The sequence below is a fragment of the Oncorhynchus tshawytscha genome, linkage group LG25, assembly GCF_018296145.1.
Source record: "Oncorhynchus tshawytscha isolate Ot180627B linkage group LG25, Otsh_v2.0, whole genome shotgun sequence".
In the NCBI taxonomy this organism is placed as follows: domain Eukaryota; kingdom Metazoa; phylum Chordata; class Actinopteri; order Salmoniformes; family Salmonidae; genus Oncorhynchus; species Oncorhynchus tshawytscha.
Window position 1 is genome coordinate 3,089,041 of NC_056453.1, and position 21,399 is coordinate 3,110,439.

Consider the following 21,399-nt stretch of genomic DNA (forward strand, 5'->3'; position numbering starts at 1 on the left):
GGAAATGTCATAACTAATTATATCTAATTAGTTAAGTCATATGAAGTAGTTTAGATTGTGGCTGACAAAACCCTTTTTCCTCTTCCAGGTTTCATTCATTTTTAATTAAGCAGGTAGATTGGTTACAGTGAGTGTACTTACGCTGGTCAAACAAAAATGCAAGGCAAATTTAACCTATTGAATATGGGATATTAAAAACCAACTGAAAAAACATCTTGGAGGAAAGTGAAAATATATGGTTTGTAATATTTGCTCAGCTGTGACAGTTCATTTGCATGTTCTATTTGTATCTGTGTAACCACCCTGTTTTTTCCTGTACCGTCTCGCTCAAAACCCATTTCTGCTTTTATCGGTTCATTGTTACTTCTCATTACAGGTAAGAAAAGAATGTGTATTTCAAGTTTAGAAATGAGCAGTTAATTTAATATCAAAGAGATGGATATCTTGAGGGCAAATCAAGATTTATGTGATACTGTAGGGTTTTAAATGCTTTATATGCAGACATTCTTTGGTAAACTAATCATGGAAGCTTACAAATGACAAATGACAAAACCAACAAAGGCTTCACACTGAAGATGGGACTTGTATTCAGCTTCAAACAGAAAGATGTGGTTAATTGTTGTGTAATATTGCAAGATGGAAAATATTTAGGAAAACAACAATTGCTAAAAACAGCTATTTATAAACGTATCATGAAAGTAATAACGTCTTGTCTACATTGACATTAAGTTAGTGTTGGAGAGCAGTATGAAGGTGACTAAATAATTAATCACCTTGGAGGGTAATATAATATGTTGGGTTGTATCACCTAGGAGACGGGTATATGACACCCCTGGTTTTAAAAATAATAATCCCTTTCGTATTTTATCTAGACAGAAGGAAGGAGAGGGGTAGAAAGATGGAGGCAGAATGGAAATGTTGGCTCGAGAAGCAAGCCCATGTCTTTCTGAAGCGAGTACAACATGTGGTCCAGAGTTGTTGGTGTTAACCCTCAGCCACACACCCGCGCTGGTCTATTACTAATAACAGAGAGCATTGATTTTCCACCCATTGACCACCAACCTTTGAAACCACATTGGCGAGGATTCAAACAAACGTAGATGACCAACATTATACTGCACTCGACTTGTAGAATGTTAAGGCTGTGTCGGAAGCAGAAACGCAGTCCAAACGACCATTCAAATAACAAAGCAGTGAACAACTCCATAATGACTGTGATTGTGTTTCTTATTTTTCAGATACAGAATGGCATCCCAAGGCTGTATTGATCTCATCAAATATTTCCTATTCCTTTTCAATCTCCTTTTTGCTGTAAGTTTGATCATTCACTTATTTAAATGTTTATCCTGCTAGACATAAGAATGGTGGTAACTGTTGCCCAAATTCACTGATAAAAGTACACTCTGTATATTTGCAGGTTGATTGAACTTGCTTGAAGTCTGTCGAAATATCTATTGATAGGTGAAATGAATTCTTAGTTGAGAGATGTATTTATTGTGCAATGCAATAAGATATCACCCTCCCACCAGTGTGTGGGCACCCTCCTTCTGTCACTTGGGATATGGATAGTCCTTGCTGAGACAAGCTTCTTCAGTGAGTTTCTGTTTTCATCAACCTCTCCTCACAATGAATGACAATATGTAATAATACATAATGTAATATTTCCACACACAAATATCCTTATATACAATGATGTATTTGTAGTAATATAGGAATAACATTCCCTGAGATAGTCCTTTTTTATACACTAGGAATTGTCTTTCTGATTCACTTTTGGATCTCATGAACAAAATCACAGTATTTAATTCCTGATGTCCCTCCAAAACATGCTTTTTTTGGTATTTATATTAAGAAAGATGAGTTTATTCATTCAAAACAGACAGCCTGTAAGCTACACATTATATTCACAAACTAGTCAAATAATAGGTCTACTTTAACCCCAGATTCGTTTCAAATTGAGACATGATTGTGCTTTGGTGCGACACTGGTCCAATTCTTATTTCAAAGTTGAGTGCACGGTACAGCTATTACTGCTGGCAACCCATACCAGTATGACCAACAAGTATCTCAAATGATGTCATTTCCTCTTTTTACAGTGCCTGCCCCTCCCTATATGTCTTTTCCTGTCTTCTCCTATTTTCTGGTCATTGGTGGAAGTGCTACGATGTCGTTGGGCTTCATTGGGTGTCTGGGTGCATTGAAGGAGGTGAAATGCATGTTAGGAATGGTAAGAAATCATTCAAAACAGCTGACAAGCTCTGAGTGCATTTGTAAAAAATCATTTTGTGTGTACATGACAAGATTATTATGGATGAAAGAGTGAGATTTTTTGTATTTGTCAAAGAAAAATTGATTTAATTGGTTTTCCCCTCATCAACTTACACATAATGACAAGCAAAAACTGTTTTTTAGAAATATTTGCAAAACTCTAAAAATAAAAAACTTAAATATCACATTTGTATAAGTATTCAGACCCTTTACTCAGTACTTTGTTGAAGCACCTTTGGCAGCGATTACAGCCTCAAGTCTTCTTGGGTATGACGCTACAAGCTTGGTACACCTGTACTTGGGGAGTTTCTCCCATTCTTCTCTGAAGATCCTCCTTAGCTCTGTCAGGTTGGATGGGAGCATCGCTGCACAGCTATTTTCAGGTCTATCCAGAAACGTTTGATCGGGTTCAAGTCTTGGCTCTGGCTGGGCCACTCAAGGACATTCAAAGACTCAAAGTCACTCCTGTTTTATCTTGGCTGTGTGCTTAGGGTCGTTGTCTTGTTGGAAGGTGAACAGTTGACCCAGTCTAAGGTCCTGAGCACTCTGGAGTATGTTTTCATCAAGGAACTCTCTGTACTTTTCTCTGTTCAGCTTTCATTCGATCCTGACTAGTCTCCCAGTCCCTTCTGTTGAAAAATATGCCCACAGCATTATGCTGCCCCCACCATGCGTAGGAATGGTGCCACTTTTCCTCCAGATGTGACGCTTGGCATTCAGGCCAAAGAGTTCAATCTTGGTTTCATTAGATCAGAGAATCTTGTGTCTCATGGTCTGAGTCCTTTAGGTGACTTTTTGAAAACTCCAAGCAGGTTGTCATGTGCCTTTTACTGAAAAGTGGCTTCTGTCTGGCCACTCTACCATAAAGGCCTGATTGGTGGAGGGCTGCAGAGATGGTTGTCCTTCTGGAAGGTTCTCCCATCTCCACAGAGGAACTGTCAGAGTGACCGTCAGGTTCTTGGTCACCTCCCTGATCGAGGCCCTTCTTCCCCGATTCCTCTTGGTGGTTCCAGACTTCTTCCATTTAAGAATGATGGAGGCCACTGTTCTTGGGGACTTTCCATACATTTTTTGGTATACTTCCCCAGATCTGAGCCTCAACCCAATCATATATTGGTGCTTTATTGATAATTCCTTTGACTTCATGACTTGCTGGTTGCTCTGACATGCACTGTCATCTGTGGAAACGTATATAGACAGGTATGTGCCTTTCCAAATAATTTCCAATCAATTGAATTTACCACAGGTGGACTACAATCTAGTTGTAGAAATATCTCAAGGATGATCAATGGAAACAGGATGCACTTGAGCTCAATTTCATAGCAAAGAGTCAGAATATTTATGTAAATAAGGTATTTCTGTTTTTTATATATATATATATATATATACATTTGCACAAAAAAAATCTAAAAACCTGTTTTCACTTTGTCATTACTGTTATGACTTCTATGAATGGTGGGTGGAGGAGTCAAGCGCAGAGAGCAGGTAGTTCCGTACGTGGATATTTTATTCCAATGACAGCGGAAAAACGGACATGCAAAAACACAAGGGCGCATGAAACAACCTGTCCAAATAAACAGGACTAAAACTGTCCGGGAAAATAGAGACCACACTAATCAACCAACACCAATAAACAGAGAACAAGCCCGCACAATACCCAGCGGGCCTAGTGCCCTTAAATAGCCTACAAACAAAACTAAACTCAAAACAGGTGTAACCAATTAGACTCAACTAACAGAAACAAAAGGAAAGGGAATCGATGGCAGCTAGTAGGCCGGGGACGACGACCGCCGAGTGCCACCCGAACAGGAAGAGGCACCATCTTCAGCGGGATTCGTGACAATTACGGGTATTGTGGGTAGATTGATGAGGAAAAATGTATTTAATCCATTCTAGAATAAGGCTGTAACGTAACAAAATGTGGAAAAAGGGAAGGGGTCTGAATAATTTCTGAAAGCACTGTACATCAATATTTGCTGTTATCATCAGCCCTGTCGTGACATTTGTAGAATTTACATTTTACAGAATGCTGATGAAACATTTGCCCTATTGATTTTTATAAACCCTATCCATTCACTCCTACCGTCGGAAATGATTCACATCCCTTGACTTTTTCCAGTTTTTGTTGTGTTATGAGATGTTTCCATCAAATTGACTTGTTGTGGGTAAACGGCTGTGCGTGAGGACGTAGTGCACGTAAAAATAACTTTTGAGGTTAAATTTAACTAAAAAATGCAAGTTAAATGGGTTTGCTTTGCATTTTCAACTGTACTAATGGTTTTGTCACAAAACATTTAACGTTATATAGCAAATGTAAGATGGCACCGGAGCAGAAGGCAGACTTTTTACATGCCCCCAATCGATTGTATTTTTTTGTTTGTTTATTTGCGTTGTTTGTAACTTATTTATTTACTAATTTTGTACATAATGTTGCTGCTATCGTCTCTTATGACCGAAAATAACTTCTAGACATCAGGACTGCAATACCTCACCACGGACTATCAGAATCCTTTTTCTTCTTTCACGACTCTGACGAGCCCGAGGCAGAGAATATACGGCTCCCTAGGGAACAGACCCCAACCCCCGTGATCTGTGTGAAGAGGAGGTGGAGAAAGAGAGGCCGGAGAGCAGGCTGCCTTCTGAGAAGTCGGAGGCGATCGAATAAACCCCCACTTCCCTCAATTCTGCTAACAAACATGCAATCTTTGGACAATAAAATCAACGAGTTACGGGGAAGCTGAAACTACCAACGGGACATTAAAAACTGTAACATCTTATGCTTTACGGAGTTGTGGCTGAACAACGACAATATCAACACACAGCTGGCTGGTTATACGATGTACCGCCAGGGTAGAACAGTGGCGTCTGGTAAGACAAGGGGAGACAGACTAGTATTTTTGTAAATAACAGCTGGTGCATTATATCTAAGGAAGTCTCTAGCTATTGCTCACCTGAGGTTGAGTATATCATGATAAGCTGTAGACCACACTACCTACTGAGAGAGTTCTCATCTGTATTTTTCGTAGCTGTTTACATAAAACCTCAGTCAGAGGTTGTCACTAAGACAGCATTGAATTCCGCCATAAGAAAACAAGAAAACGTTCACCCAGAGGCGGCGCTCCTAGTAGCCGGGGACTTTAATGCAGGGTCACTTAAATCAGTTTTAGAACATTTCTATCAGCATGTTTGATGTGCAACCAAAAACTCTGGACCACCTATACTCCACACACAGAGAAGCATACAAAGCTCTCCCTCACCCTCCATTTGGAAAATCTGACCATAACTCCATCCTCCTGATTCCTTCTTACAAGCAAAAATTAAAGCAGGAGGCACCAGTAATTAGATCAATAAAAAAGTGGTCAGATGAAGCAGATGCTAAGCTACAGGACTGTTTTGCTAGCACAGACTGGAATATATTCTGGGATTCCTCCAATGGCATTGAGGAGTATAACACCACGTCTGTCATTGGCTTCATCAATAAGTGCATCGATGACATCGTCCTCACAGTGACCGTACGTACATACCGCAACCAGAAGCCATGGATTACAGGCAGCATCTGCACTGAGCTAAAGGCTAGACCTGCCGCTTTCAAGGAGCGGGACTCTAACCCAGAGGCTGATAAGAAATCCCGATATGCCCTTCGATGAACCATCAAACAGGCAAAGCATCAATACAGGACTAAGATCAAGTCGCACTACACCGGCTCTGACACTCGTCAGATGTAGCAAGGCTTGCAAACCATTACAGACTACAAAGGGAAGCACAGCCGAGAGCTACCCAGTGACACAAGCCTACCAGATGAGCTAAACTAAGCTCACTTCGAGGCAAATAACACTGAAACATGCATGAGAGCACCAGCTGAACCGGAAGACAGTGTGATCACGCTCTCTGCAGCCGATGTGAGTGAGACCTTTAGACAGGTCAACGTTCACAAGGCCACAGGGCCAGACGATTAACAGGATGTGTACTGTGAGCATGTGCTGACCAACTGGCAAGTGTCTTCACTGACATTTTCAAACTCTCCCTGTCCGAGTCTGTAATACCAACATGTTTTAAGCAGACATAGTGTAACCAACAACACTAAGGTAACCTGCCTAAATGACTACCGACCGTAGCACTCACGTCTGTAGCCATGAAGTGCTTTGAAAGGCTGGTTATGGCTCACATCAACACCATCATCCCAGAAACCCTAGACCCACTCCAATTTGCATACCGCCCCAACAGATCCACTGAGGATGCAATCTCTATTGCACTCCACTCTGCCCTTTCCCACCTGGACAAAAGGAACACCTATGTGAGAATTCTGTTCATTGACTACTGCTCAGCGTTCAACACCATAGTGCCCTGAAAGCTCATCAATAGGCTAAGGACCCGGGGACTAAACACCTCCCTCTGTAACTGGATCCTGGACTTCCTGACGGGCCGCTCCCAGGAGGTAAGGGTAAGTAACCACACATTCGCCCAGCTGATCCTCAACACAGAGGCCCCTCAGGGGTGCGTGCTCATCCTGCACCTGTACTCCCTGTTCACTGATGAGTGCACGGGCAGGCACGACCCCAACACTATCGTTAAATTTGCTGATGACACAACAGTTGTAGGCCTGATCACCGACAACAACGAGACAGTCTATAGGGAGGAGATCAGAGAACTGGCCGTGTGGTGCCAGGACAACAACCTCTCCCTCAAGTGATCAAGACAAAAGAGATGATTGTGGACTACAGGAAAAAGAGGACCGAGCACGCCCCCATTCTCATCGACGGGGCTGCAGTGGAGCAGGTTGAGAGCTTTAAGTTCCTTGGTGTCCACATCACCAACACACTAACATGGTCCCCGCACATTGACTCTGTACCGGCACCCCCATGTATATATTGTTATTTTTTACTGCTGCTTTTTTATTACTTGTTACTTTTATCTCTTATTCTTATCCATATTTTTTGAGTGGGGGGGATTGCACTGTTGGTTAGGGGCTCGTAAGTAAGCATTTTGCTGTAAGGGCTACACCTGTTGTATTCAGCGCATGTAACTAATCAAATTTGATTTGAAATGTGCCCACTCAGGATCATAAAGATTCTATAAAGAACCATTCTCAATCTGAAAGGTTCTTTGTAGATCATCTTTAAAACCATACAGGGTTTTTTATTCTGGTCAACCATATTATATTGTTGAAATGTCATCTGTGTTAATTGTCAAGTTGAATCAAGTGAGCTACATCTGGAACAGCTGGGGGTCCCCAAGGACAGAATGGAGAACCACTGACTAATTTAGTCAATGGATATAAGGCCATACTGGAATCTTTTACAAAACATTGTCACTGGCAATATTCATATATAATATGTAATGGCATAAACAACACATTTGATAAACTGAAATGACTCTCACTCACAGTTGCACAAAAGAGCTGTGCGCAAGCCAGGCTCCAAAATATTCTAATGAGCTACCTCCCCTAAATTTTTAAGATTACCAAAAGAGCAAAGAACCTTTTTCTGAACTGTAAAGAACCATTCAAGAGCCCAAAGAGTTCTTTAAGTTGTTATGGTTCCGCATAGAACCACTGCCCTACCCAAAGAACCCTTGAGGAACCCACTTTTTTTTATGGACGAAAAAGTACAATTATTTGTATTTGTCAAACGGAAGCCAAGCATCGATTATCATGTCCCAGAATAAGACTGTCAATATTTATTGTAAAGGAGCATCAAGCTCATCACCGTGTACTTCACCACCCTGTGAAGTTCATCATAACTTATTTCATCTCTAGCCTAATAATGTTCATGGTTTCCCGAGTCGTAGTGGGAAGACCACACAACATATCATGTGACTCCAAGTTTACTTCCATATGATGTGATATATCAATATTTGCCCATAAAAGCGTTTTGTAGACATTTGGAAATTTACTGACAAATTGTCTGTTTCCATCAGGCCTGTCGTGACATTTTTTATCCGACATGTACTTTACTCACGTAAACAGGTTGGATGGAACCTGGTTTATTGTTCTGCTAATGTAAAACTTAAATAAACGCTGAGTCTCAAATATCTCCTGTCCCGTTTAATAGCCGGGTAATAGCACACATTTCAGCAAATAAATGCCTGTTTCAAAGAAACACCAGGTCTAAGTTAATTATTTATGAGGTTACCATGAATTACCATCAATTGTTTATGAGGGTTAATTTTTGATTTGTTATATTAAATAATTCAGTAATGCCTAGAAAAAACATGTTTTTTATTGCCAGTAAGAAACTGCTAGCCATTGGCTGCAATCAGCAGAGAAATGCTAGCTAACTGGGAAGCACAAAAAAAGTGAACAACTTCGGGAGTACAGACACCTAGAAATTGGAAAAAAATGGAAAGTCAAAGAGGAGAATAATTATTCTGCGAAGTACAAGTAATTTTTCATCCAAAATAGAGGCATACTAAGACAAAAGAAACAAAACACTGTGAGTAAAGGATAACACATTAGTGCAGGAAATGAAGAAATGTACTAAGATGCAGGAAGTGAATGCTGGAATTAAACAAACTATACAAATAAGAAAAAGTTGTGTGGATTAAGGAAATAAACACCTGGCTCAAATAGACGCCTGGCTCTAATAAGTGCCTGTTGTGGTCAGTGATTTAAGGCCTAGCCAGTCTCCAGATCTCAACCCCATAGAAAATCTTTGGAGGGAGTTGAAAGTCTGTGTTGCCCAGCAACAGCCCCAAAACATCACTGCTCTAGAGGAGATCTGCATGGAGGAATGGGCCAAAATACCAGCAACAGTGTGTGAAAACCTTGTGAAGACTTACAGAAAACGTTTGACCTGTCATTGCCAACAAAGGGTATATAACAAAGTATTGAGATAAACTTTTGTTATTGACCAAATACTTATTTTCCACCATAATTTGCAAATTAATTAATAAAAAATCCTACAATGTGATTTTCTCGATTTTTTTTCTCATTTTGTCTGTCATAGTTGAAGTGTACCTATGATGAAAATTACAGGCCTCTCTCATCTTTTTAAGTGGGAGAACTTGCACAATTGGTGGCTGACTAAATACTTTTTTGCCCCACTGTATGTCCAAACTTGTGCAGGTTACACACACCTAAAACACAAACAAATAAATTATGCAGCAACACATAGAAATATGTCAGTGATTGATCTACTCTAACTATTGCTCATCTTTACAGTATTTCTTCCTGCTCTCCATCCTTCTTGCTGCTCAGATTGTGGGAGCGGTTCTGCTCTTCACTCAGAGGACTTCAGTAAGACATTTACCTATGATATTACCTGAGTAACTACGCTTACTTATGTACTTATCTTCACACGAGCCATGTACAATGCTTAAATTCACACAATCCTTGGTGTTATTTGACCATAGTTACACATCACAATCAACAATAACACTATTTAAACTTTTAAATCATGACTGGCACTCAAGATTGTGTTGGTTCACCCTTATTTATGAATTACAAAGATATTCAAAGATTTGTGACAATAAAGATGACTTCCTGAACTAGCTATATATCTATGGTAAATCATTTTTCTCCCTATGACCAGGTTTCCATTTTTTCTCCGCTTGCCACATTTTACATTTGCAATTGAGTAATTTAGCCGAAGCTCATACATCCCCGTGGGAATACGAACCCACAACCCTGTCAATGGAAGTGCCATGCTCTACCTACTGAGCCACTACTAGGAGCAAGTCAAATACATACGCATTTCACAATGATGTGACAATCATCAATGCAGGGAAATTTTGAAAATAATATTGTTGCCTAAAAGGGACACTGCTATTATATCTAATTCCACAGCCTCACATTCTGTGTATGCAATAGCCTAGTTTTTCTCAGGGTGTGCCACGAAAGTAAAACCTCTTTTGTTACCTGGTGAATGGGTTGAAAGGGGACCTTGTAAGTCGATATCAGTGGGTATGTTATTTACACAATAGTTGGAGTGACTTTTGAAAGGCATCTCATTTCTTTCTCACACATTTTGTTCTAGTTTGAAAGCAAAGTCGAAGAGCATGTCCTTCATCTCATTGCATCATTTGGCAAGAATGAGTCCAACTATCTGAACTTGGAGAAGACTCTGGACTACGTTCAGCAGGAGGTAATAGATGCAGTAGTATACACTGCCAGTTGGTCATTTGTACTTTGGATGAGATGTTGAACTGAGGTATTGAAGAGTAGGGGTGTTAACCCTGATGTCCTGGCTAAATTCCCAACCTGACCACGTATTGTCATGGCCACAAAAATCAAACCCTGATTCCTAATTGGCATAAATCCCTTATCACCTCTCCACTGTGAAAGCTAACGTATGGTGAGCTTTCTGTCTTAAAATGGCTGCTGAGGCATCACCCTAGTGGGTGCTAAACATTGGTTAAGGATGAGATGAGTTTCCACCATACGTTAATGTAAAGTGCTTTGAGCATCTGGAATAACACTCAATACATCCAGTCAGTTAACTATGATTATCAATTGGAATGGATCAACCTAATTCTTTAAGAGTCATGGTTTGTTTGGATAGTTCCCTATACATGCTCCAAATATCATCAAAACTACAACAAACTAATCTTAACTTTAAACTGAGTTGCTGCTGACACTTGATATGTGTGAATTAATTTTGAGAGGTCATCTATGATAGAATCTAGTTCAACTAAATGTAGGCCGCGATTCAAACCCACACAGATTATTGCTATTGCACTTGACTTGTCGAATGTTTATGCTGTGTAGGTGGTGTAACCACAGTAACAGTAATTAAACCTCCACAAAGCCCACTTCAACATAGGTGTCTTCTAACTTGATGCATGATTTCATTTCCATGTGAATGAAGTGATTTATATAATGAAGTTGGATCATCAATGTTTGAATTTGGCATATAACACATTTGTGATCTAAGAAGTCATTTAAGAACAGGTATGGTTAGCTGATGCACGACCCAATGGCAATTTCCACCATGGAAAGTTACGTCCGAATCAGGATTGCAGTGTGTCAAGTGCAGTACGATGGTCAGTTGTCTGCATGGTTTGAATCCCGCTTTAGACTTTGAAAGAGTGTTAGATTAAGCATTATCTCCTTCTCTTACAACCGTGCAGATTCATTGTTGTGGATGGACAGGACCAAAGATCTGGGTGGAGGCACCCTGCTCCTGTTACCACCCCATCAATAACACCCAGAATGCCTCCAATTCTTATGAAATGTGTGACTGCAATGACATCCGGCCTTTTTCAAATTACACAGCGTGTGACATCTATCAAAAAGTAAGTGGTCCTGACTCATGGCCTTACTTCAAATGTGTTACATTTGATATAACAACATTGTTTTAAAGGCCAGCAAACTTGTATGTTGTTTTCATTTGTATGTGATCTATTTCTGGTCCCAAGCACCCTTTTTGACTTGTTTAAAGAAGATGATTTAGAGTTGAGCACATTCTCTACCTTTAACTGAGAAGTTTGATATTTCCTGGTATTTTACTGATTGCTTTAACTTCTCTGTTACAGGGGTGCAGAGAGAGTATTAGAGAGTGGTTGGACGAGAATATGCTCATTATTTTTGCTGTGCTACTTGCTGTGATGGCGGTGGAGGTAAATTGGATAATCTCATCTCAACTTGACAAACCGGGTCAGAAATCACAATATTCTAAACCCAAAGTATTCTCACAGGAAAGTTAGTTGTAATCAAAATGGTTAGAATCATTAACAAGCAACAAATGTTTAGAGGTCAGGGGCTTTCAGTTTCAGTGAATGGTCATATTGACCCTCCATAGGTGGTCTGAGAATGTGTATATCCTCTCAACATAGTCGTTCCCGTAGTATTTGTATTTATTATGGATCCCCGCTACCTGCTGCCAAAGCAGCAGCTACTCTTCCTGGGGTCCAGCAAAATTAAGGCAGTTTATACAATTTTAAAAACATTACAAGACATTTACAGATTTCACAACACACTGTGTGCCCTCAAGCCCCTACTCCACCACTACCACATATCTACAGTACTAAGTCCATGTCTATGTATAGTGTGTATGTTATCGTATGTGTGTGTGTGTGTGTGTGTGTGCATGTGTCTGTGCCAATGTTTGTGTTGCTTCACCGTCCCCGCTGTTCCATAAGGTGTATTTTTATTTGTTTTTAAATCTAATTTTACTGCTTGCTTCAGTTACTTGATGTGGAATAGAGTTCCATGTAGTCATGGCTCTATGTAGTACTGTGTGCCTCCCATAGTCTGTTCTGGACTTGGTGACTGTGAAGAGACCACTTGTGGGATGTCTTGTGTGGTATGCACAAAACAGTAGGTACACACAAAACAAGGGTTGTTTGGGAAGGGTGATGGCTCTATGTGGAACCATGCTGACCCAAAGAACCCTTGGAGCCCTTCAATGCTTCTTTGCAGTTCAGAAAAGGGTTCTTTCCTCTTTTAGTGATCATTTAAATGTAGGGGTGGTGGCTCATTAGAATCATTTGTGGCATGGTTTAGACACAACCTTTTTTTGTGCAACCGTGAGTGAGAGAGTCATTCCAGTTGAGTTAATCTGTTGTGTTATGCTAAATCATGTTATATATGACTATCGCTAGTGAAGGTGTATTGTGAAAGACCCAAGCATGGCTTTGGGTCAGTTGTGAATGGTTTACTAACTTAGTCAGTAGTTCTCAATTCTCTCATCAGGGACCCCCTGCTATTTCAGAGCAAACACACATGATTCAACTTGTCAATAAACAACAATAAAACCTATAGAATTTGAACAATATAATATGGTTATGAAACCAGAATTAAACAGCCTGTATGGTTCTACAAAGAACCTTTGATATTGAGAAAAGTTCTTCATGAAACCATTCTCCATAAAGGATAAGTAAAGAACCATTAAAAAGGGTTGTAACCATAGCAGAACCCTATTTTTTTGGTGCTATATAGAACCTTTTTTTAATGGCTCTTTATAGAAGCTTATTAAATGGTTCTTTATAGCACCATTCAGGTTCCATTTAGAACCTTATGAGCATGGTTCCTTATAGAACAAATAAAAATATAGTTACAAGCAAACTAACCTTTATTTGGCACTCTATAGAACCATTTGTTTTTAGTGTGTACTAGGGAAGCTTCAACAACCACACCACGTACTGTAACCACTCCTATGGTGGAGCAAACATATTGTTAGAGTTTTGTTTAAATGCACCAAGAGAAGACGAGTAGTGACCCTTATAAATAAGAGTTGTCCACGCTTTGTGTCTTTGTCTCCATGTTCTCCTCCCAGTGTCTCCAATGGGTGTGTCTCCTGGTTCTTTGTTGTTTGAGTTGTACTCCATGTCCATGTTGTCATCCCTCAAAGACTGAAAGCAGGCACTTTCAACTTTCCAGGTCTGTCATGTTTTTGTGTAGTGGTGATGCAGTAAAAAATACAACATTTAAAAAACGACATATATACACTAGCGTTCAAAAGTTTGAGGTCACTGTATTTCTGATCAATTTTATGTTATTTTAATGGACAAAGAATGTGCTTTTCTTTCAAAAACAGGAACATTTCTAAGTGACCCCAAACTTTTGAACGGTAGTGTATATATTTATATATGCTGTATAATTCCTAATGAAAGTGTACACACACTTTGAACGGTAGTGTATATATTTATATATGCTGTATAATTCCTAATGAAAGTTTACACACACTTTGAACGGTAGTGTATATATTTATATATGCTGTATAATTCCTAATGAAAGTTTCCACACACTTTGCACAGTTCTCTCATTTTGCTGCCTTAAATTAAAATCTAAAAAAGGATTAAGTAAAACAAAATTAAATTAAATAAAAAATGAAAAAATAAGTAAAAGATGACTCGATTGACACAGCAAATTTGAGATCAGAATTTTAACGCCCACATTGTTCAATTGAACACTTTCTTAGAAATGAAGTGCCCCACAGAAATACTTTTAAACAAAAATCTTTCAGTGTTCACAAACTCACACCCCTAGAGTGTTGGTCCCTAACACCACGGGTGTTGCAAATTCCGACTTAAATGAACACTTTATTAGAGTTGACGCTGACACACTTTTTTACTGTTAGGAAACAACACATGTAGTTTTACACAGCTTGTTTTAATACTGCAGGTTGTAAAGTCACATTTGCATAATTGTGCAGCTGTTAAACAAAACTCTATCCCGGGGTTAAGTCTTCAGAAGACTGGGGCATGTTTTCCTCTAAGTTTTTACCTGGACTTTGTTCCTGTTGGTGACAAGCAGACCCATACCAAGATGCTGCCACCACAATACTTGAAAACACAGAGGGTTTCACTCGGATGTGTTGTATTGGATTAGACCCAAACCTGAAGTTGTCATTTAGGCCAAAAAGTGAATTTATTGGCCATGTTGTCTTGCAGTATTATGGGCATGGTTGCAAACAGGATGGATGATTCACTTTGTCATATAGGCCAGTAATGTGGAGTGAATGCAATGTTGTTGATCCATGCCCAGCTCTTTCACCTCAGCCATTACATTCTGTGACTGTTTTAAAATGATCTTAAGCATCATAGTGATACTGTATCCCTGAGCAGTTTCCATTCTCTCCCGCAGCTCAGTTAGGAAGGATGGCCAGATCTTTTCAGTGTCTGGGTGATATGATACACCATCCACAGATGAATTACCATACTGAAAGGGATATTCAGTGGGATATTTTATTTGACCTCCCCTGATCTATTCCAAACTAAATGTATCCCATACATACTTGCAAGGCTCATTGGTGGCTCTGAGGTTGTATGTACAGTATGAGTTATTCTTAAATCAACATGACAACTACTACTTCTGCTAACAGATGGACCTCATTCAACAAATTGTGTGATTTTGTTTCTAAAAATATTATCACCTGAACATATTTAGACGTGCCACAGCAATGGGTGGTGGGAAGACCTTTTCAAAAAGCACTTATTTGTTTTATTCATTTCAGAACATGTCTATAGATTTTAGATCAGTGGAAGAAAATCCCAGTTGAATCCCTTTTTAGATTGAAATTTAAGGCAGCCAAATGTGAAAATTGTGCCAGGGTGTTGTAAACTTTGAATATGCACTATGTAATGGTTGAATTTCAGATTATGTTTAAAATTAATAATCTTTCTGAATCATTTAACTCCCTCCAGTGATATTTATATGGAACATTGGCAAGGTATATTTTGAATGCTTGCATTTTTCATGGTTTGATGTTACATTATAGAGACTGAGAGCCAAAGTGGCATTGCATTGTTCCTGCCCAAGGGCCTTTTCTGCCCTGTGTTTTACAGAATCATTTATTTGATTTTCAAATAGTTAGATAGTATGTCTGAGTCCAAAATGGCAGGGTATGATGACAACACTTTGTCCCTCAATGTGGTGCAGTGTAATCTTAGTGTGTGCTTCGAATAACTGTTTTGTTAAAATAGTGCCATTTAATTAAAAAGGTCTGATCAGGTATTAACAATATTCTTCTGACAGAGCAAAGATGTCCATCTTTAACGGGGCGGTAGGGTAGCCTAGTGGTTAGAGCGTTGGACTAGTAACCAGAAGGTTGCTAGTTCAAACCCCCGAGCTGGCAAGGTACAAATCTGTCATTCTACCCCTGAACAAGGCAGTTAACCCACTAGGCTGTCATTGAAAATAAGAATTTGTTCTTAACTGACTTGCCTAGTTAAATAAAGATAAAAACAACAAAAAATACTGTCTCAAAATTCATTGGACCAATGAATGATATATGACAAAATGTAAGACATATTCAGTGTGTATCATAAGTACGTATTCACCCGTTGGATTTCATCCAATTTTGTTGAGTTACAAAGTGGGATTGAAATACAGAATATTTCATTGTGATTTGTCATTGATCTACACATAATACTCCATAATGTCAAAGTGAAAAGAAAATTCAACACATTTTCACAAATTAAATGACTAAAATATTGTTGTTGCATCAGTATTCATCACATTTGTTTAGGCAAGCCTAAAATAGTTCAGAAGTAAAACTTGGTGTAACAGATAATAAGTTACATGGTCTCAATCTGTGTGAAATAATAGGGGTTGATATGAATTTTGAATGACTACTCCTTCCTCTGTCCTCCATTGAACAACATCTGTAAGGTCCTTCAATCAAGTATTGAATTTAAGCACAGATTCAATTACAAAGCCTCAAAGAAAGACAGTGATTGGTACATGGTTCAAATGAACAAATCAGACACTGAATATCTCTTTAAGCATGGCCAAGTTAACAATTATGCTGTGGATGATAGGGATGGTGCAAGGTTTCCTCCAGACGTGACGCTTGGCACTCAGGCCAAAAAGTTCAAGCTTGGTTTCATCAGATCAAAGAATCTTCTTTCTCATGGTCTCAGACCTATAGGGGCCTTTTGGCAAACTCCAAGCAGGCTGTCATGTGCTTTTTACTGAGGAGTGCCTTCCGTCTGACCACTCTAACATAAAGATAAACATAAAGGCCACTGTGTTCTTGTGGACCTTCAATGATGCAGACACTTTTTGGTACCCTTCCCCAGATCTGTGCCTCAACAAAATATTGTTTCGGAGATCTAGGGACAATTCCTTCGACCTCGTGGCTTGGTGTTTGCTCTGACACTGTCAATTGTGAGACCTTATATAGAGAGGTGTGTGCCTTTCCAAATCATGTCCAATCAATTGAATTTACCACAAGTGGCCTCCAATAACATTGTAGAAACATCTCAATGATGATCAATGGAAACATGAAGCACCTGAGCTCAATTTCGAGTCTCATAGCAAGGAGTCTGAATAATTATGTAAATAAGATATTTCAGTTGAAAATGTTTTTGTTTTTTTACTGTTTTATCTTTGTCATTATGGGGTATTGTGTGTAGATCGATGATGGAAAAACATTATTTAATCCATTTCAGAATTAGGTTGTAACCTAACAAAATGTGGAAAAAGTCAATTAGTCTGAATACTTTCCGAATGCACTGTAAAGCCCTTTTTACATCAGCAGATGTCACAACGTGTTTATACAGAAACCCAGCCTCAAACCCCAAACAGCAAGCAATGCAGATGTAGAAGCACAGTGGCTAGGAAAAACTCCCTAGAAAGGCAGGAACATAGGAAGAAACCTAGAGAGGAACCAGGCTCTGAGGGGTGGCCAGTCCTCTTCTGGATGTGCCAGGTGGAGATTATAAGAGTACATGGCCATTTAGGCCAGATTGTTCTTCAAGATGTTCAAATGGTCATAGCTGACCAGCAGGGTCAAATAATAATCACAGTGGTTGTAGAGGGTGCAACAGAACAGGACCTCAGGAGTAAATGTCAGTTGTCTTTAGTTTTTTACATTTGCCAGGTCAAGGTTTGACTTTTTCAGGAGAGGTGTTTTACTGCCACTTTTAGTGGGTCTGGTACAAATCCGGAGGATAGGGAGCTGTTTATTATGTTCAACATAGGAGGGCCAAGCACAGGAAGTAGCTCTTTCAGTAGTTAAGTTGGAATAGGGTCCAGTAGGCAGCTGGAAGGTTCAGAGGCCATGACTATTTTTGTGAATGTGTAAGGAGATATAGAATTCAAACACTTGAGTGTCTCCATTGATCTTAGGTCCTGGCATTCTGAGTTTTGGAGAAATACACAGATTGAAAGAGGAGTCTGTAATTTGCTTTCTAATGAAAATGATATTTTAGAATATACTTTAGAAGTGTTTAATTATTATTATTTTATAAACTGTCCAATTAAATCCATTTAAATCCCACTTTGTAACACAATAAAATGTGAAGAAATCCAAGGGGGATGAGTACTTACGATACCTACTGTAATACCAAAAAATCTGATTCATTGATCTAATATGTTGGTCAGAATTTGTCCACGTGGTTTTTTATAAAGATGTATGTAGATCAGGGGTGGGGAAAAACGTTTTGACTCACTGTTGGATTTCTGAATCCCAAAGTGGCCCCCAAATGATCTCCCATCTATGATGCTCATGTGCAAATGGACGGGGGGGCCCATAGGTTATGCATGTATATGTTAATGATTCTCTCTCTCTCTCTCTCTCTCTCTCTCTCCAGCTATGTGGTATGACCCTTTCGATGTGTCTGTATAGATGGACCAGCCTGGATTACAGCATGCTGATGCAATACTCATAAAGTAGGACAGAGTGCTGCATAAACATCTGTGAATGATATAATTGGTGTTTCTATGTTTATAAAGCGAAATAAGAAATAGATAGTTGCATTATTCATTGTTAAAATTTGAGTGTACTTAATTGATCGATTGCTTTGATAAAACTCCTTCATTCTTGCTCATTTCTTCATAGCTTTATTTTTTGTATTGATACATTACATTGCTGTGTCTACTACTACTATTTCATAACCATAAGTGCTTCAAGACAAGCAAGTATGCACATTTACTTCGGTAAATGTCCTTTTCTAGTTTATAGCTAAATTCATCGCAGATTATAGAAGCTTCAAATCATGCATCAGTGGTAGTAGTATTGACGGCAGTAGTGATGGTAGAAGTAGTAAAGGTTTTAATAGGGTTTTCATAGGCTATGTGTTAGCTATAGTGACCTATTTTGGGCTGGTTTGTAAGTACTATATCATCATAAGCCATAGAATGTTTTTTAAGCTCTCAAAATGTGGAACATTCTGAATGTTTGTGGCAGTGATTTCAGTTCAGAATGTTGAAGATTGCATTCCGCCATTAAAATGTATGGGATACAACAAGCGTTATAGTTTATGGAATATGAACGGTAGCAGGAAGCTGTGTTGAATCAATTTTAGTTAAATCAGTCTCCACATTTCAACGTTGGGTTTGTGTTTGTAGCTTTGAAGTCTATAGAGATTTAAAAACATTTAATATGGTTATCGTTCAAAAAGTACAATCGTATCAAAAATCATTTGAAAAACATAGTAAGTTGAGTTAGTCTGCACATGTTAACGTTGGGTTGGTGTTAGTATCTGAAATGGATCAAGAGCAGTCTTGAATTCACATTTTGCCTTAGAAGTATATGGAGCTTTTATGCTAGTTTAAAATTGTTATATTTCAAAAGTACAAATAGCATCACAATCTTTTGACAAGCAATCTAAGTTGAGTCAATTTGAACATGCCAACATTGGTTTGGTGTTTGTAGATTTAACTGTTCAAGAGAATTAGCGAATCCAAATACTTCCCATTCAAGCCTATGGGGCTTTTATGAACATTTAAAATGGTTCTAGTTCAAAAAGTATCAATGGTATCAAAAAGCTGTATACAAGCACACTGTTATAAACCGGTCTGTACGTTTGAATGGTGTTTCTAGTGAAGCCCTTTCATGCAGTCAAATGACCTAGTGGCTTCATGGGTGGAATGTTATTCATATTTTTCATAATTTCATAATTAATAAACATTGATTTTTTGAAGACGCAGAAAATCCGGTGTTTCTATGTTAAACAGTTTTGTTATATTTCAGTGTTCTGTCAGGTATATCAAGTTTAATATTAGGATGCAAACTAAAAATGTAAAACATTTCAACACTATGTCTGACATGTTACAAGTGTCTTCTTTTTATTTAGCCAATAACCATGCCTGTGAGGTGTATACTTTTGTTTCAAAGTAAAGTTGTTTAAGACTACCAAGAAAGACTCTGATTTAGCCCATGTTGGGATTTGTTTCCTTGTCATTCATTGGCTCATTGGTGAAATTAACCTCACACTCAACGTCAACAAAACTAAGGAGATGATTGTGGACTTCAGGAAACAGCAGAGGGAACACCCCCCCATCCACATCGATGGAACAGTAGTGGAGAGGGTAGCAAGTTTTAAGTTCCTCGGCATACACATCACAGACAAACTGAATTGGTCCACTCACACAGACAGCATCGTGAGGAAGGCGCAGCAGCGCCTCTTCAACCTCAGGAGGCTGAAGAAATTCGGCTTGTCACCAAAAGCACTCACAAACTTCTACAGATGCACAATCGAGAGCATCCTGGCGGGCTGTATCACCGCCTGGTATGGCAACTGCACCGCCCTCAACCGTAAGGCCCTCCAGAGGGTAGTGAGGTCTGCACAACGCATCACCGGGGGCAAACTACCTGCCCTCCAGGACACCTACACCATCCGATGCTACAGGAAGGCCATAAAGATCATCAAGGACATCAACCACCCGAGCCCCTGCCTGTTCACCCCGCTGTCATCCAGAAGGCGAGGTCAGTACAGGTGCATCAAAGCTGGGACCGAGAGACTGAAAAACAGCTTCTATCTCAAGGCCATCAGACTGTTAAACAGCCACCACTAACATTGAGTGGCTACTGCCAACACACTGTCAATGACACTGACTCTACTCCAGCCACTTTAATCATAGGAATTGATGGGAAATGATGTAAATATATCACTAGCCACTTTAAACAATGCTACCTTATATAATGTTACTTACCCTACATTATTCATCTCATATGCATACGTAGATACTGTACTCTATATCATCGACTGCATCCTTATGTAATACACGTATCACTAGCCACTTTAACTATGCCACTTGGTTTACATACTCATCTCATATGTATATACTGTACTCGATATCATCTACTGTATCTTGCCTATGCTGCTCTGTACCATCACTCATTCATATATCCTTATGTACATATTCTTTATCCCCTTACACTGTGTATAAGACAGTAGTTTTTTTGGAATTGTTAGTTAGATTACTTGTTCGTTATTACTGCATTGTCGGAACTAGAAGCACAAGCATTTCGCTACACTCGCATTAACATCTGCTAACCATGTGTATGTGACAAATAAAATTTGATTTGATTTGTGATTTGATTTGAAATTAGCATTATGACAATATCTTTAATGAAATCATTCAAAACCTTTACTAATGCAATTGCAGACAGATGTTGACAACAGGAACATTACGCATGTTTCCAAGTAAGTTCTGTATCAAAGAAAAGGTCCCATGTTATTTTATTAAACCCGAAGTCCAGCCCTAGTGATGTCACTGCCTACGTCATTATCTTTTACTCATGAGACCAAAACCATGCCTACACAACTATATAAACAAGGCTTTTAGTGTTATCTAAAATCTTAGTAGTAAATGTTCAAGTTGATTTATAGTGGAATATCTAACTAATCTCTTATCTCGTACACTCCCCTGCAGAGTTGTCTTCACAGTCACACATTTCTCAGACAGTTTCTTCATAAGAGGCAGAGAGCCTAGAAAAGGACTGTGGAACAATATTAAACCTC

General features: G+C 39.1%; 1 protein-coding gene across 1 annotated transcript; it reads left to right on the forward strand.

Moving 5' to 3' along the window:
* Positions 1-309: 309 nt before the first annotated feature.
* On the forward strand, positions 310-19,787 carry cd37 (CD37 molecule). Its single transcript, XM_024387366.2, has 9 exons — positions 310-376; positions 1,239-1,311; positions 1,530-1,593; positions 2,097-2,227; positions 9,428-9,502; positions 10,242-10,349; positions 11,335-11,499; positions 11,740-11,823; positions 18,244-19,787. Exons 2-9 carry the CDS (start codon positions 1,246-1,248, stop codon positions 18,319-18,321), a joined length of 771 nt encoding a protein of 256 aa, XP_024243134.1. The 5' UTR covers positions 310-376; positions 1,239-1,245; the 3' UTR covers positions 18,322-19,787.
* Positions 19,788-21,399: the final 1,612 nt, after the last annotated feature.